General features: G+C 46.6%; 2 protein-coding genes across 5 annotated transcripts in view; both read right to left on the reverse strand.

Moving 5' to 3' along the window:
* The window catches only part of TMEM116 (transmembrane protein 116), a 36483-nt gene extending 33605 nt beyond the window's left edge, over nucleotides 1-2878 (reverse strand). Inside the window, exon 1 of one of the 3 annotated variants that reach the window (XM_043498096.1) lies at nucleotides 2779-2878. The gene's annotated coding sequence lies outside the window, so the exon portion shown is untranslated. The remainder of the gene's footprint in view (nucleotides 1-2778) is intronic. The other 2 variants (XM_043498099.1, XM_043498100.1) reach the window with 2 other exon arrangements.
* Nucleotides 2879-4620: 1742 nt separating this feature from the next.
* On the reverse strand, nucleotides 4621-10154 carry ERP29 (endoplasmic reticulum protein 29). 2 transcript variants are annotated; one of them, XM_038373481.2, is made up of 3 exons: nucleotides 9771-10154; nucleotides 6895-7033; nucleotides 4621-5642 (listed from the first exon to the last, which is right to left on the reverse strand). In XM_038373481.2, the coding sequence occupies exons 1-3, from the start codon at nucleotides 9897-9899 to the stop codon at nucleotides 5140-5142; spliced, it is 771 nt and encodes a 256-aa protein (XP_038229409.1). In that variant the 5' UTR covers nucleotides 9900-10154; the 3' UTR covers nucleotides 4621-5139. The 2 variants fall into 2 exon arrangements, with proteins under 2 accessions (XP_038229409.1, XP_043354037.1); XM_043498102.1 differs by lacking the exon at nucleotides 9771-10154 and adding an exon at nucleotides 8819-9666.
* Between the last annotated feature and the right edge of the window lie 2754 nt (nucleotides 10155-12908).

The raw sequence follows: 12908 nt of genomic DNA on the forward strand, positions 1-12908 counted from the left end.
TCGCTGATAGCTAAACAGCTAACTAACTACAGGTACTAACACTGAATGAAGGAACAGTTCTGGGGATGAGCTACAGCAAAGCTGGAGCAGAGTAGTTCCAACGCACCTTCACTAGCGGCAAGAAAGAACTGAGGGTGTGGGGAGCGCGCAGCTCCCCTTATACCGCGCCAGACAGGCGCCACTCCAGGAGTCGCGGGGGGCGCTCCCCCCCATGAGTACTGCTAGGAAAAAATCTTCTGGCACTGGTGCACGTGGCGAGCACACACACCTATTGTGGAATACACATGAGCAATCACTCAAAGAGGAAACATTATGATGAACGAGGATGGAGGGTGACCATAAAATTACCAATAGAAAGATTCCAGATCCCATTACCAATATTCTGAGTCATCTTTCCTCTACATTTAGCGATCTGAGTTTATCAGATTCTATCATCTAATGATAACATAGTCAATAACATCAGACCCTATTTATTGGACCAATTTTCCTTTCCCAAGATAGAACATGCATAATTTATGCTAAAGGGGGGGGCGGTTACTGGCCAGGCAAAGAAAATTCCAGCTATTAAAAAAGAAAAGAAAAGTAAATGAGACTTGTAGTTGCAGATATCACAGCTAAAAAGAAAGCTTTTGTTGAACATGCAGCATTTACATAAGTCAGAACTCAAGAATGATAATGCATTATTGCATATGTGGAAAGTTATGATTAATTTTCCACAAGCGAGTCACTGCAAAACTTTTAAACAAATCATGATCTGTGTTCCCAATCATGTTGAAGGTTACTAATGCTGAAGTAACATTTAAAAAATTACCATTTACTTTTCACTGTTTATGCTGTTTGATCAGTTTTTGCATTTCACTCAGTAGTCAGTGGCTTTCATGACCTAACAGAGTACTTCAGTGTTTGGGCTGCAAACACTACAAGAGGATGTTGAAATCCAAAACAAATAGTTTTAAAATTTCAAATCCTTTTTATAGAGAAAAATGAGGAATCTCCAGTAAGGTAAGGATGGTTATGGAGAGGACATTTATTAGAAGTCTTGGGAATTTGCAAATACTACTGACAAACACATATTTAAACACATAGATACACACTGACACTCATACACCCAATCATTGGCTGTGATACCATGGTGATGGGTGCATAAAAACAGGCAGAGAGATATGCTCCTCTTGAGAGACTCAATTCACCAGTGCAATAATCCATTGTATTTAAATTGCAGATAAAGACTAAATAATGCACAAACTATTGGGGCAGTACTCCTGGCCAATATAGTTTATAAAAGGCAATAGAAAGGATGATGTCTAGGCTTAATGCACTAACAGAGTGCTCACTATACATCTGATGGTCACTTTGGGTTTATGCTGGAGACCAGCTACAGTTGGTTTATGGAGATGAATACATGCCTTGTGGGACTCATAGGAAATGAATGAACCAGTGTCTACCCTATCATTAGAGGTGGAAAAGCCACTAGAGGGAATTGGGGCTCTGTCATTTGTATTCACTCAGTTTGAGCTCTGGGACAATTTAAACAGTTAATAAAACCTTTTACTTTATTCCTTTGGCAAAAGTTCAAGTGACTCATTTTTCCTGGCCCTATGTATTATGGGAAGTTGCTAGACAGGAGTGTCCTTTGTCTCCATTATAAGTAGAGTTTTCAGGGGTGATGCCACAGAATCAAAATAACATGAAAAGAATGCAAATTGGACAGGTGGACATAAGATTCTGCTATATGCTGAGGGATCATCCAATGAGATAAAGTTATCAGACACTACAGGTTTTGGGGGTACTATTTAGGATCACTGAACATAGGTGCAGCTGAGGCATGGTGCTTGGATGGCTGGTTCTTGCTCACACGCTCAGGATCTAACTGATTGCCATACATGGGGCTGGAGAGTTCAGACTGGCAGTGATTCAGGGAGGGGGTTGCCTTTCTCTGCAGTGTGTGAGTACAGGTCACTTGCCAGGTATATCTCAGGTAATCATTTCCTTGCCATTGCGGGAGCCTCAAACACCGGTGCACCTTGATCCCTCCCGTTTGCTGCCTGTGGCACATAGTGGTCTAGTCTCCAGTGGGATGTAATTCTTTGGTCTGATTTTGGTTGTTGGGTTTAGTGTGTGGGTGCTGGCCTGTGAAATACAGGAGGTCAAACTATTTGATCTAGTGATCCCTTCTGGCCTTAAATTCTAGGATTCCCGGGGCCTTGATCCTCACTCTCAGCCTCTCTATTCCATGCGTTTCACTCACTTCCATGCATTTCCTTTGACGGCCCTGGGCCTGTTATTGTAAAACAAACCGGGCCCTAGCGGTTGAGGCTCCTTTTACAATATACACCCTTCCTACGGCTCTGCCCCTTGGGCCTTCTTTGCGTAGTGACCGTGAGAATGACCTACCAGGGGCATAGGCCCAGACCCACGCAGGTACTTCCCGAGGCTCCTAACTTCCACTGAAATCCTTGGTGGCTCTGGGCCACCGGGCCCTCCCCCGGAAAGCAAAAGCATTCAACGAACCGCTCAAATTGGTATTTTCATCAAAAGCTTCGTGGCTAGCGCCAATCCCCCTCGCACGCGTACTCTGAGCTGGAGAAACACCACAACCAGGTCCCCCTCTGCAGGCTCGAGCGGGGCCCTTTAGGGGTCTGCACGACCCCGGCCTCACGCCCAGCCGCCCTTAGCGCGTCGGTCACCCATTACGCGGCTACACCCAACAGCCCCTGCTTAGCTTCCCTACGCGCCACTGCTCCTCCAGGCGAGCCCCGCCCATCGCCTCGGCGTTCCCTCCTCGTTAGTCCCGCCCTCGCTGGCGTCACGCGCTGGGTGGGTCTCGCCGGCGCGCGTGCACCGGGCAGCCACGGGGGGGGCGCGCGCGCGCGCGCGCGCAGGCGGCGGTCCGAGGAGGTGGCTGGCGGGGCCGCTCGGCCGCCCTGCAGGGGGCAGCACGAGGTGGGGGCTCCCGGGGCCGGACGGTGGGGCTGAGAGCGGACCCGTCGGGCAGCGGGTCCCGGGATCAGCCCCGTGGGGGCTCCCGCCCCGAGGGAGGCGGCGGGGCCAGGGCCGGCGTTTGGACGAGACGCGTCGGGCGACTCCCCCGGCCCCCCGGGCTCGCGACGCCCAGGCGTTTGCCGGGCCGCGCGCCTGCTCCAGACTCCCGCGCGCTCGGCGGGGCTGCGGCTGCGGCTGCGGCCGCTGGCGCGAGCGGACGGAGACAGCGTTCGCGTAGCGGTAGTAACGCGCCGTCTTTATTTGCAGCAATACTCGCTCTGTGCACCCACCCCTGCACTCACATAGCCTGGGGCGTGCGACCTAGCGCAGAGCAATGCCCGGACCGAGCCTGGTCCTCTGCAGACCCTGTGTTAAACCCCGAGCGCAAATGCACAGGGTGTCTTAGGGCAGCTACCTGAGTTTCACATGGGAACAGCACATGCAGTAACAGTTGCTAGGGCAGCAGAATCTGCTTGTTCACGGAGAACAAAGCGATCTCTGGAAAAGGTATTATTTTAAAAAAAATTACAGGGAGGACTAGTAGCACTGCCTGTTGTTCTGGATGCCCAACTGTTTCCCTTATAAGACCTTGTATACACTTGTAATTTTGCCAAATGAAAAGGAGGACTTGTGGCACCTTAGAGACTAACAAATTTATTTGAGCATAAGCTTTCGTGAGCTACAGCTCACTTCATCGGATGCATGAAAGCTCACGAAAGCTTATGCTCAAATAAATTTGTTAGTCTCTAAGGTGCCACAAGTCCTCCTTTTCTTTTTGCCAATACAGACTAACACAGTTGCTACTCTGAAACCTGTAATTTTGCCAAATGTTCACCATTTGGTCTGAACTTTTCCACAATGGGCATCTCCTCCAGGCTGAGTTTTGGAAAATTTCAGCCAAAACAGTTTGTCATTTTTCAGAATAAGGCTTGCAAAACAATGTTGTTTGGCCCATGTTAAGTTTCTGAGACCATTTATCTGAAATGCTCCAAGAGTCTGCTACCAGGATGGTATTGGGAGTTGTAGGAGGAGGGTAGGCTGGGATTGAGAGTTGGTGAATAGACGGCAGTTGGCTGGGGACAGGGGATTAGAGGGATACTGAGACAAGGAGCTCATGGAAACTGGGTCTAGGAACCAGTGTACAGGGGGCGGGGGAAATGGGAGAGAAGAAACATATCTGAGAAAGAGCTAGGGTGCAAGAGAAAACTAGGATTTGCTGGGGAAGGACTGAGACGGAGATGAGATGCCTGAAGAGCAGAGACTGGAACAACGAGCCGGGGTGGGGTAGAAAGGGGTAAACTTGGGGGAGAAAAGTTCTGTGCCCACTAGCCCTACTTCCCTCCAGAGCCTAGGATAGAACCCAAGATTCCTGAATTTCACTCAGCATTCTTTGCTGTCAACAAATATTTATGAAACTCACTGGCAAAGTGTATCTTCCACTTCTAGTACTGGTCACATAGACTCCGTAGAGGATGACAACCTGCTAATTGCTATCACTTACTATGTCTGTGTAGTGGATTTAATGGTTTCAACGCTGCTGCTGAACCATGTGTATGACAATATAACACTACATGGTAGGATTTCGGCTTGTTCAGTTTGCTTTTTAAAAAAAATCTAGGAAATTAAACACACAAAAACTACATTAAAAGATTACGATTGCAAAGCCAAATACTCAAAAGTTAGGAAACACCAACATTAAGGTTTCCTGTACAACCTCAATTCAGCCCCATTGTGCATGTGCATTATGATAGTCTTTAATTACATGATCACATATTTTTTTCCACAGGACTCCTATCCCCCATTCAGTGCAGTGGAGGGATAGTTCTGCAGAGGCAAGCTTAATTATATTATTTCCTAAATTTTTGAGTGCTTGACTTTGCAACCTGAAGTCTGTTTTTAATGTATTTTTATGTGCAATAGTATTTATCAACTAATACACATCAGTTTCACTTTAAGAGGTGATTGTTTGAATTCCTACTACAGAATACTGTCATTTTTCAAAGGCGACATGCCTTTCTCTGAGTTTTCTAAAGCACCAAGCACACTAGAAGGAATTCTGCTGCTCCCTGGAGGTCAAAGGAAAGTTTGCTTGCATAAGGAGAATTGGATGGGACCGTGTGCCAGAATATCACAGCTTGTACAAAGTTCTCCAGTCTGTTAAAGCTCTTCTTTTTCACTATTCTTCTTTTGAAAAGAGGCGAGGATGTTTAGGCTTTTCTGGAGCTCCTCCTTCTTCCCATCACTCATTTTGTTCTTCTCAAGCAGTTTTGTGATCCGGACAACTTCATTAGCAGCAAACTCCTCTCCTTGCTCCAGGATTTTACTCATGATTTTCAAGTACTGCTCAGCCCGTTTCTTCTCCGTTTCCTTGGCTTTTGCTAAACTTTCCTGCCCCTGTTTGAGAAGAGCTTGACGCTCTAACTCTTTAGTGGTGCTCAGAAATTTGCTTGCCAGGATGTCATATTCTTGTAGGCAGCCTGGCATTCCCAGATAGATGCCTTTACTCTTCAGCCAACGCTGAATAGCACTGGCTTTTATTTGGCCACTGTAAGGTACGGGATTGTCGAAGTCCCCATCCTGGAACAAGTAAAAAATAGGATAGCTGTCCTTATCCAGCTTGTATTTCTCACCCAACTCTGTGTTCAGTTTATCACCATAATCTGGGAACAGAAACGAAACATGAAAAGGATCAGTACATTGATCAGAGCAAAATCAGTAAGTAGGATCCTAGCAATTAATGTTTATGTTTGTAATTACAACTCTGTTAGCATCCACTCTCTACTAGGAATTGCCATAGGATGGAACAAACCAAAAGTCCAGCAAGTCCGCTTGCAAGAGTAACCATTATTGACTGCTTCAGAGGAAGATGCAAATCCCCCACAATGTATTTATTTAACCTTGCTTTACTCTATAACTGATTTTGTCTCTTGGATTTGGGGTGGGATGGAATGATTCCTTCCTGATCCCCATCAGATGAGTTTGTAGCCTCAAGCATACAGATTGATAATACTCATTATAATTTCTAGCTGATGTCCCTGAAGACACTGTTCTTATTGAGAATATGCTATATGCCAAGCATATTTGTAAAATGACATCTGAAGAAACATAAATCCCATGTGAATTCCTGAAGATAGAATATGAATATAGGGATTTCAGATATTCTCCTAAGGTATAAAGGATTTTTGTTTAGGTAGACTTCAGTGCCTAGTGATGTATGCCACCTGGGCAGTCTGAAGAGGTTTAAATCCTGTGTTTACAGAACAGGCAGCAGCAGGGGTGATGGCAATTCTGTCTTCATTACTTATACAAGCCTTGGCTCTTCTCTTGAGATTACCATAGCAACATCAATTAGTGCCAGTTGTGATGCCAACACCTCTATCATAACATCAGCAATGAATGGCAATGCTCCCTAAAGTGAATTAACAATGTAACACTTATTTCCTGTGACCACAATTATGGCTGAAAGAGTTCTCACAAGACATATTCCATAGAAGTGGGGCCAAGAGGCTAAGAAAAGGCCAGATTTCCCTCTGGTCAAGAGGAACTGCAAATCAACTTTAATTCCATAACTGTGCTGAGAGACTTCATTAACTGGCCCAAGGGGGTTGGGGATATCCAGCACTCCTACTCCCACCTCACATGAGGCTGTGAGGGCAGTCAGCTCCACTACCAACCAGGCTAAGGGAACATTCAATATATCAGTAACTAAAAATGAACTTTTCAATCATTTATTCTCAGGTTCCCCACCGCCCATGTTGGGCCATCCTAATTCCTCTATGACCTCGCAGCGTGCCAACTACACCCAAAACCCAGCTAAAGCAGAGAGCTGGGTGACATTTCACAGTGCTTAAGAGGTCAAGTTGTGCCAACATTTTGTTTTTCCCTCCGCAAATGATATTGTTTACAGCTCACCTGATATTCCCACTTCAGCTATGAGCAGATCTTCGCTGGAAGCTGAGCTTTCTGCCAGCTTTTTGAATTCATCTTGCTTCTCACCATAAGGATACTGGGTGTCAAATTTCACCAGGACAAACTTATTCTTTGGAATCACCTAGCACAAGAAAAACAAAAAGATTTAATGGAGGAATTATTGAATACTTCATAAACATGCAGTATACACTTATATAAGGATGTTTTGGCCAGTTTTCACTTTTCCTATGAAATGATTATTTGACTGTGAGGCACATTGGGGATAATTAGTTTAATAATGAAGCACCTCTTAATTTAATAAATGTGGCTGTCAATGTGAGGGGAAGAAGTAGATGGGCTGTGCATGTGTGTTCCTGTACCAGCTATTAGAAGGAATTCTAAACGGTATATTTCAGTATTTTGTTAAAATGGCTTATACCCTGAAAGATTTTACTTTCATTTTGCTTATGTGATGTCAAATTCTGATTGACATAATGGGCCAAATTCTGCTCACCTTACTGGTAGGGAGCTCCATTGACTTAAAGAGTACAATCAGCCCCCACTGACTTCACTGGGACATCTCAAGTGAATAATGCAAGTAGGATTATAGAAGCACCTTGGACTGCTGAAGTGAAAGTTTTTGAAAAACATCTTATTAACTTGCCATCATTTTTGCTATTGGTTTTTAGTTTCACTCTGCTTGGACGGTGAAACTGGCCTTGTCAGGGTGGCACCAAACACACTGGCTCTTTGAGGTCAGCTTGGAAATGGACTTGTTTGCTTTTAGTCAAAACTTGGTTTGTGTCTACACCTGACACATATCTTGGCCCTTTCTATGCTAAGTGGGAAGATCCTGCAATCTCAGAACATTCCTAGCAAGAATTTGTTGCACTAAATGCTCCCCCACATCACAAAGGCCATCCCAGGCATTTTATAAGCATTCGAAGTAACGTATGCAACACCTGGAACAAAGTCTTTAATTCTGGTCCTGCTGACCAGTGTAGTTGCCAGTTATGCTCCTTCCCCTCCTCAATATGGCTGAAATTTGCAAATACTGTAGCTCTACCCTGTCAGCCAGTCTTTTTAGCTTCATCCCACAATGTAGTGCTTCACATTTGGAAATTACCCCAAAGTCCTTGCTCCTAGCAAAAGATGCTATGGAACAGGTGCTTAAGGGGTCCCAGAATGCAAATACACCAAAACTGGTCTATCAAAGTGGAGATTCATTTCAAGTGGATGAGATGAACTGTCGTAAGAAAAGAAAACCTCCAGCCTTTTGCAGTCAGTGCCCCTATCACAGCTACTTGCTTAGGGTGGATGCTTCCTTACATACTTTGAGAAACAAGTTAAATAAGCTGATATTGATTCAGTGTTATTACTGCATGGTCTGACAGTAGGTGCCTAGTAACCCTTCTCCAGTGTGGACTGGAAGCCTGTCCCATGACAGCTGGCTCAATTTAGCTGGTGTTCTTCACTCCCACTTCTCACAATACAGAGATTTCTATTTCTGATCAATTTCCCTTCCTATTTCTAAAACCTGGCTCTTGTGATTAAACATGGTCTTGCAGTGCTAGAAACCTAAATCTTTAAATAACAAAAGTACACCCTATTAATGAAATGGGAAAAAAATCAGGAAGGTATTTCTATTTCTACTTGGTTCTGGAAAAAGCCTTTCCCATAATGTAAATTTGGTGCCTAAGCTACTTACCTTTTCTTACTTGGAAAAATAAAAATCTGTACGGATCTGTCTAGTGAACTCAGGGGCAGAGTTCACTGCTGTGTGACATGAAGTGAGCTGTAGCTCCCGAAAGCTTATGCTCAGATAAATGCGTTAGTCTCTAAGGAGTCACAAGTCCTCCTGTTCTTTTTGCTGTGTGACAGATGGCATAGCGAGAGGCTCACAGACCCATGAGCAAATACCACCTACTATGGCTCTTATAGACGGATCTAGAAGAGGGGGTTTCTGGATTTTCTTTCCTTGGGACTGTCGCCCGTGCGCATGCAGTGCTCGGAGCCCGGCTGGGGCTGGACAGGGAAGGCTCCGTCCGTTCACAAGAGCTTGGTGCAGGCTGGGCAGGGGTGCCCCGCGCTGCATTCGGGGGAGGGCATGTGGTGCCCCAGCAGGACAGGAGCCAGTGGCCGGAAGGCCACCTGACGGCTGGGGCAGTCGCACAGCGGCTGCAGACAGAGACAGCGAATGCTACAGCCGTAAAGCTCCGAGGTGCTCGGGCGGCGGCCACCGGCTGCGCTGCGCTGCCCTGCGCCCCTTCGCCCACAGCGGAGCGCGCTGCGCCGCAGCCTTGGCAAGAGCGTTCGAGCGCAATTGAGACACTTGGGCGCCTGTGATTGGCCCGCTGCTGAGGCCGCCTCTCCTCTGTCCTTTCCCCATTGGCTACCTTGCTCCCGGGGCAGACTCTTGAGCCGTTCGCCAGCGGCTGCCCGCCTGCAGCTTCTGAAAATGGCCCTTGCGCCGCCGCAGGGGCAGGCCTCCGATCGCAGGGCTGAGCGCGCCGGTCGTGCTGTCCCGCCCGCGAAGTGCCTGAGGCTGCCCCACATCAGAGCTGATAAAAGGCGGGACGGGGAGGGGGGGGGGCACGCGCTCTCTTTTATCCACCCGCCAACCCTTTCCAAACAGCCTCTTGCAAAGCCCAGCACGTCCAGGGCACGTCCCTGTTGCAGCCGCCGGAGACCCGCGCGGGAGCGGAAATGTATTTTCAATACAGCGATCTGCCGTTCCTGAAAAGGCCCGTGGCTTTAAGGTCCTTCCCCATCCAACGGCCAGTGCCTCTGTGAGCCCCCCGCTAGGGCAGCCGCACCATGCATGCGGCGGGAGAAGGACCGGACACACAGGCACCTGCAACCAGCAGCATCCCCCTTACCTTATAGAAGGTGATGACATCCAGGGGCAGGGAGCCCTTGGTATGCAAAGCGCTGCTGCTCTCCCAGGCGAAGGAAAGCCAGCAAAGCAGCAGGGAGGAGCCCGAGACTGCCCTGCTAACAAAAGCCATGTCGAGAAGGATCTAGATGGAGAGGACTTGCTGTGCGCGGTTCACGTGACCTGCTCTGTTGCAACTGGCTCCCCCCAAAGGAGAAGAGACGCTTCGGAAGAGCCGCAGCTGCAGCGCCAAATGCTAACTCTGGGCCCCCGGCAGCGCAGCCCCAGAGAAAGGGGCCGGGCTGGGGCTGCCCACGGACCCCAGGGCAAGCTCCTGGTTAGAGGCTCTTCTGAAAAAGCCAGCGCCTCCATTGCACAACCCAGTTACTAGTTGTCCTTCCCCTCTCTGCTTTGCTCCATTGGTCGTTGGCTCTGTCTCGCTGGCCAAGGGCACAACAAGGTCCATGAAGCCACCCCGTCCCCCTTGTTAAAAATTAATTCCTAACCCTAATCCTTGTCGTGTGATGACATGCCTGCCGCTCAGTCCCAGAGCAGGACCTCTTCAGGGGTAACCTCGATTTAGCCAGCTGCAAACTCTTTAATTACATTTGTGGACGATCTGGGTGGTCCCTGGAAATCTCTCTGCCCGAATAGCTTTCAACCAGCCCCCCCCCCCATCAATCCAGAGTAGCTCTGAGTTATTGTTTAGGTAATGAAAGGAGCACACAGATATGTGATCCATTCCACTACAGGAGAAGGCGTCCTACAGAGCCAGGAGCCTCCGCCCTGCACTAGAAAGCACTGAAACAAACAAGCTTATGCTCAAATAAATTTGTTAGTCTCTAAGGTGCCACAAGTCCTCCTTTTCTTTTTTGCGAATACAGTCTAACACGGCTGCTACTCTGAAACCTGAAACAAAAGTGTGCGTGTGTGATCACCTCCCTCCCCAGCTATAACTCAAACAGTGGTTATAGCTTAATTCTAAGTGAGGGCAGGGCTGGCTCCCTGGTAGGGAATTTTAGCAAAAGACATTCCCCCCCCATACACCTAAATAAACAATAAAAATACCCAAAAAACTACCTTCAGTACTTACCCTACCACTGGTTGGGCTGCACAAGGAAGAGCCCTCCTATAGACAAGGCTGCAGCCTCTTTGGGCATTTTTATTATGTTAATTAAACCGGTGCCTTAGCTGACATGAAAAAAACAAACAGCACCACTGTGCCAGAATTTTGCTACACAAAGGCTCCCCACCTGTGCAGCTGAGCTGGGGATAAGTACCAGGGGGGATTTTTTTTTTTTGCTAAAATTCCCTAGTGTAAAAACCCAAAACTTTAAAACAGCCATTCCTAAATTATGGTAGAGATACCAGCATAGGGAAAGTGCTTGCTGACATGTGGAGAGCGGTCGGGTTACCTGGTGCAGGCTACTCTCCTAGTCTGCAGCTGCTACATTGTATTATAAATAGCTAAAACAGTCAATAATTTATTGCTTTTCTATATAAGCAATTGCAGTAGTTGCCACAGGACTGTGAAACAATTGTGAATGGAAGAGTGGGTCTGTGTAATGGCAAATGGGAGAACACTATAAGACCACTTTTGTTAAGGCGGGAGGTCTACACTGAGAAATACGAGAACCTTTTCCTACACCTGATGCTTACAGTGTGGGGAAAAATACTTAACTGACATGTACACAAAATGCAATGCCACTACAGGTACCCTATACCTAGCCGAATTTATTAAGTTGAGCCACATTTCAGAAATGATCCTTGAGCTATTTGGATAATTAGGGTTGATCTGTTCTGTGTACATAAAGTGTGAAAAATGGGGATTTTTTTTTAAATGGGTGGGTGGGTATAGTTGTGTATGTAAGATAAAACCTTTAATATCATGAGGGTCCCAATATCAGGCCATCTGGTCACCATATGTGTACATAAAGGGAACCTTTCTTTGCTACTTCCTAGTTAAACTTTTCTAAACCTTTGGTAGTGCAGCTTTACAGTTTCTCATGTAGTCTATGTTCCTCCAAACCTATCCAGATGAGCAGTTTGAGTCACTACACACACACAAAAAAAGGAGGGGGGGGGAAGATAAAGGGAAGCGTATTGTTAATGTATTCTCATAGATTTCTGTGTTCGTATCAACAAATATTGTAGCACTTAAAACAAAAACAAGTGGCAGCAGGTCAGCAAGGCATGAATGTGCAGAAGTTTCTGTTAAACAGGTTTCAGTTTCAAGTGGTACATTTATAAACATGAATGAAAGGAGAAAAGTTTAACAAGTGTAACTGTCACCTCAAATATGTTCTTTTAGCAGAGCAAATGATTCACCAGGATAGTAACTAATTAGCCATATCTGTTCCCCTCCACACCAGGGTTGACTTGCATCCAGAGGCATGGGGTTTATGGGAAACTTGTCATGCTGCTGCTGCTGGTACAATAACTAGAGTCTGGCAACTTTCAACGTCACTGTGTTCACATAACATTTAAGAGGGTAAATGGAGATAGTAAACTCAAGATTACGTTCTGAGTGTGCAAGGGCCAGATGATCTTCTCTGTAAGGAAAGAGAGAAAGCAGCACAAGACATGGCTTGAGGAAACAAGGACATATTGCTTCTATCAGTGTCTTGGGAGTTGGAGTGGACAGGGCACTGCCAGCCGTATGGGGGGTAGCAATACTGACTCCCAGATGCCACATATTGTTGTTCAAGCTATCCCTGACTGCCAGGGCTACTCTACCATAATTTCACTGACTGCATCCAAACATACCGCAAGTTCCTGCTTCTTCCTTCATTTGTCTTTTAAAAACTTGGGAGGGGTGCAAGTGAGTAATGCATTAACTGACAATGAAAATTTCTTCAGCACTCTGCCATATGAACATGCCACAGAATATCTGCTTCCCAACTCCACTCCTGTCAGCAAGCCATTCCCTTATTTTGCACAATGCTTTGTTTCAGAGGACTCCAGTTAAGCTTGTTTTCCCTCCCCATTGCTCTATTTTCAGGCAACTTTTGCTCCCCTTCACGCAATAAAGGGAGATCTGGCTTGGAGTATGATGGGAGGTTAACATTATAAAGCAAAATGGTGAAGACAAGGACTTCAACTATTTTCAAAGATCCAGACAGAAAATGAAAGGCAGCAAAGC

This window comes from Dermochelys coriacea, chromosome 15 (assembly GCF_009764565.3).
Source record: "Dermochelys coriacea isolate rDerCor1 chromosome 15, rDerCor1.pri.v4, whole genome shotgun sequence".
In the NCBI taxonomy this organism is placed as follows: Eukaryota; Metazoa; Chordata; order Testudines; family Dermochelyidae; genus Dermochelys; species Dermochelys coriacea.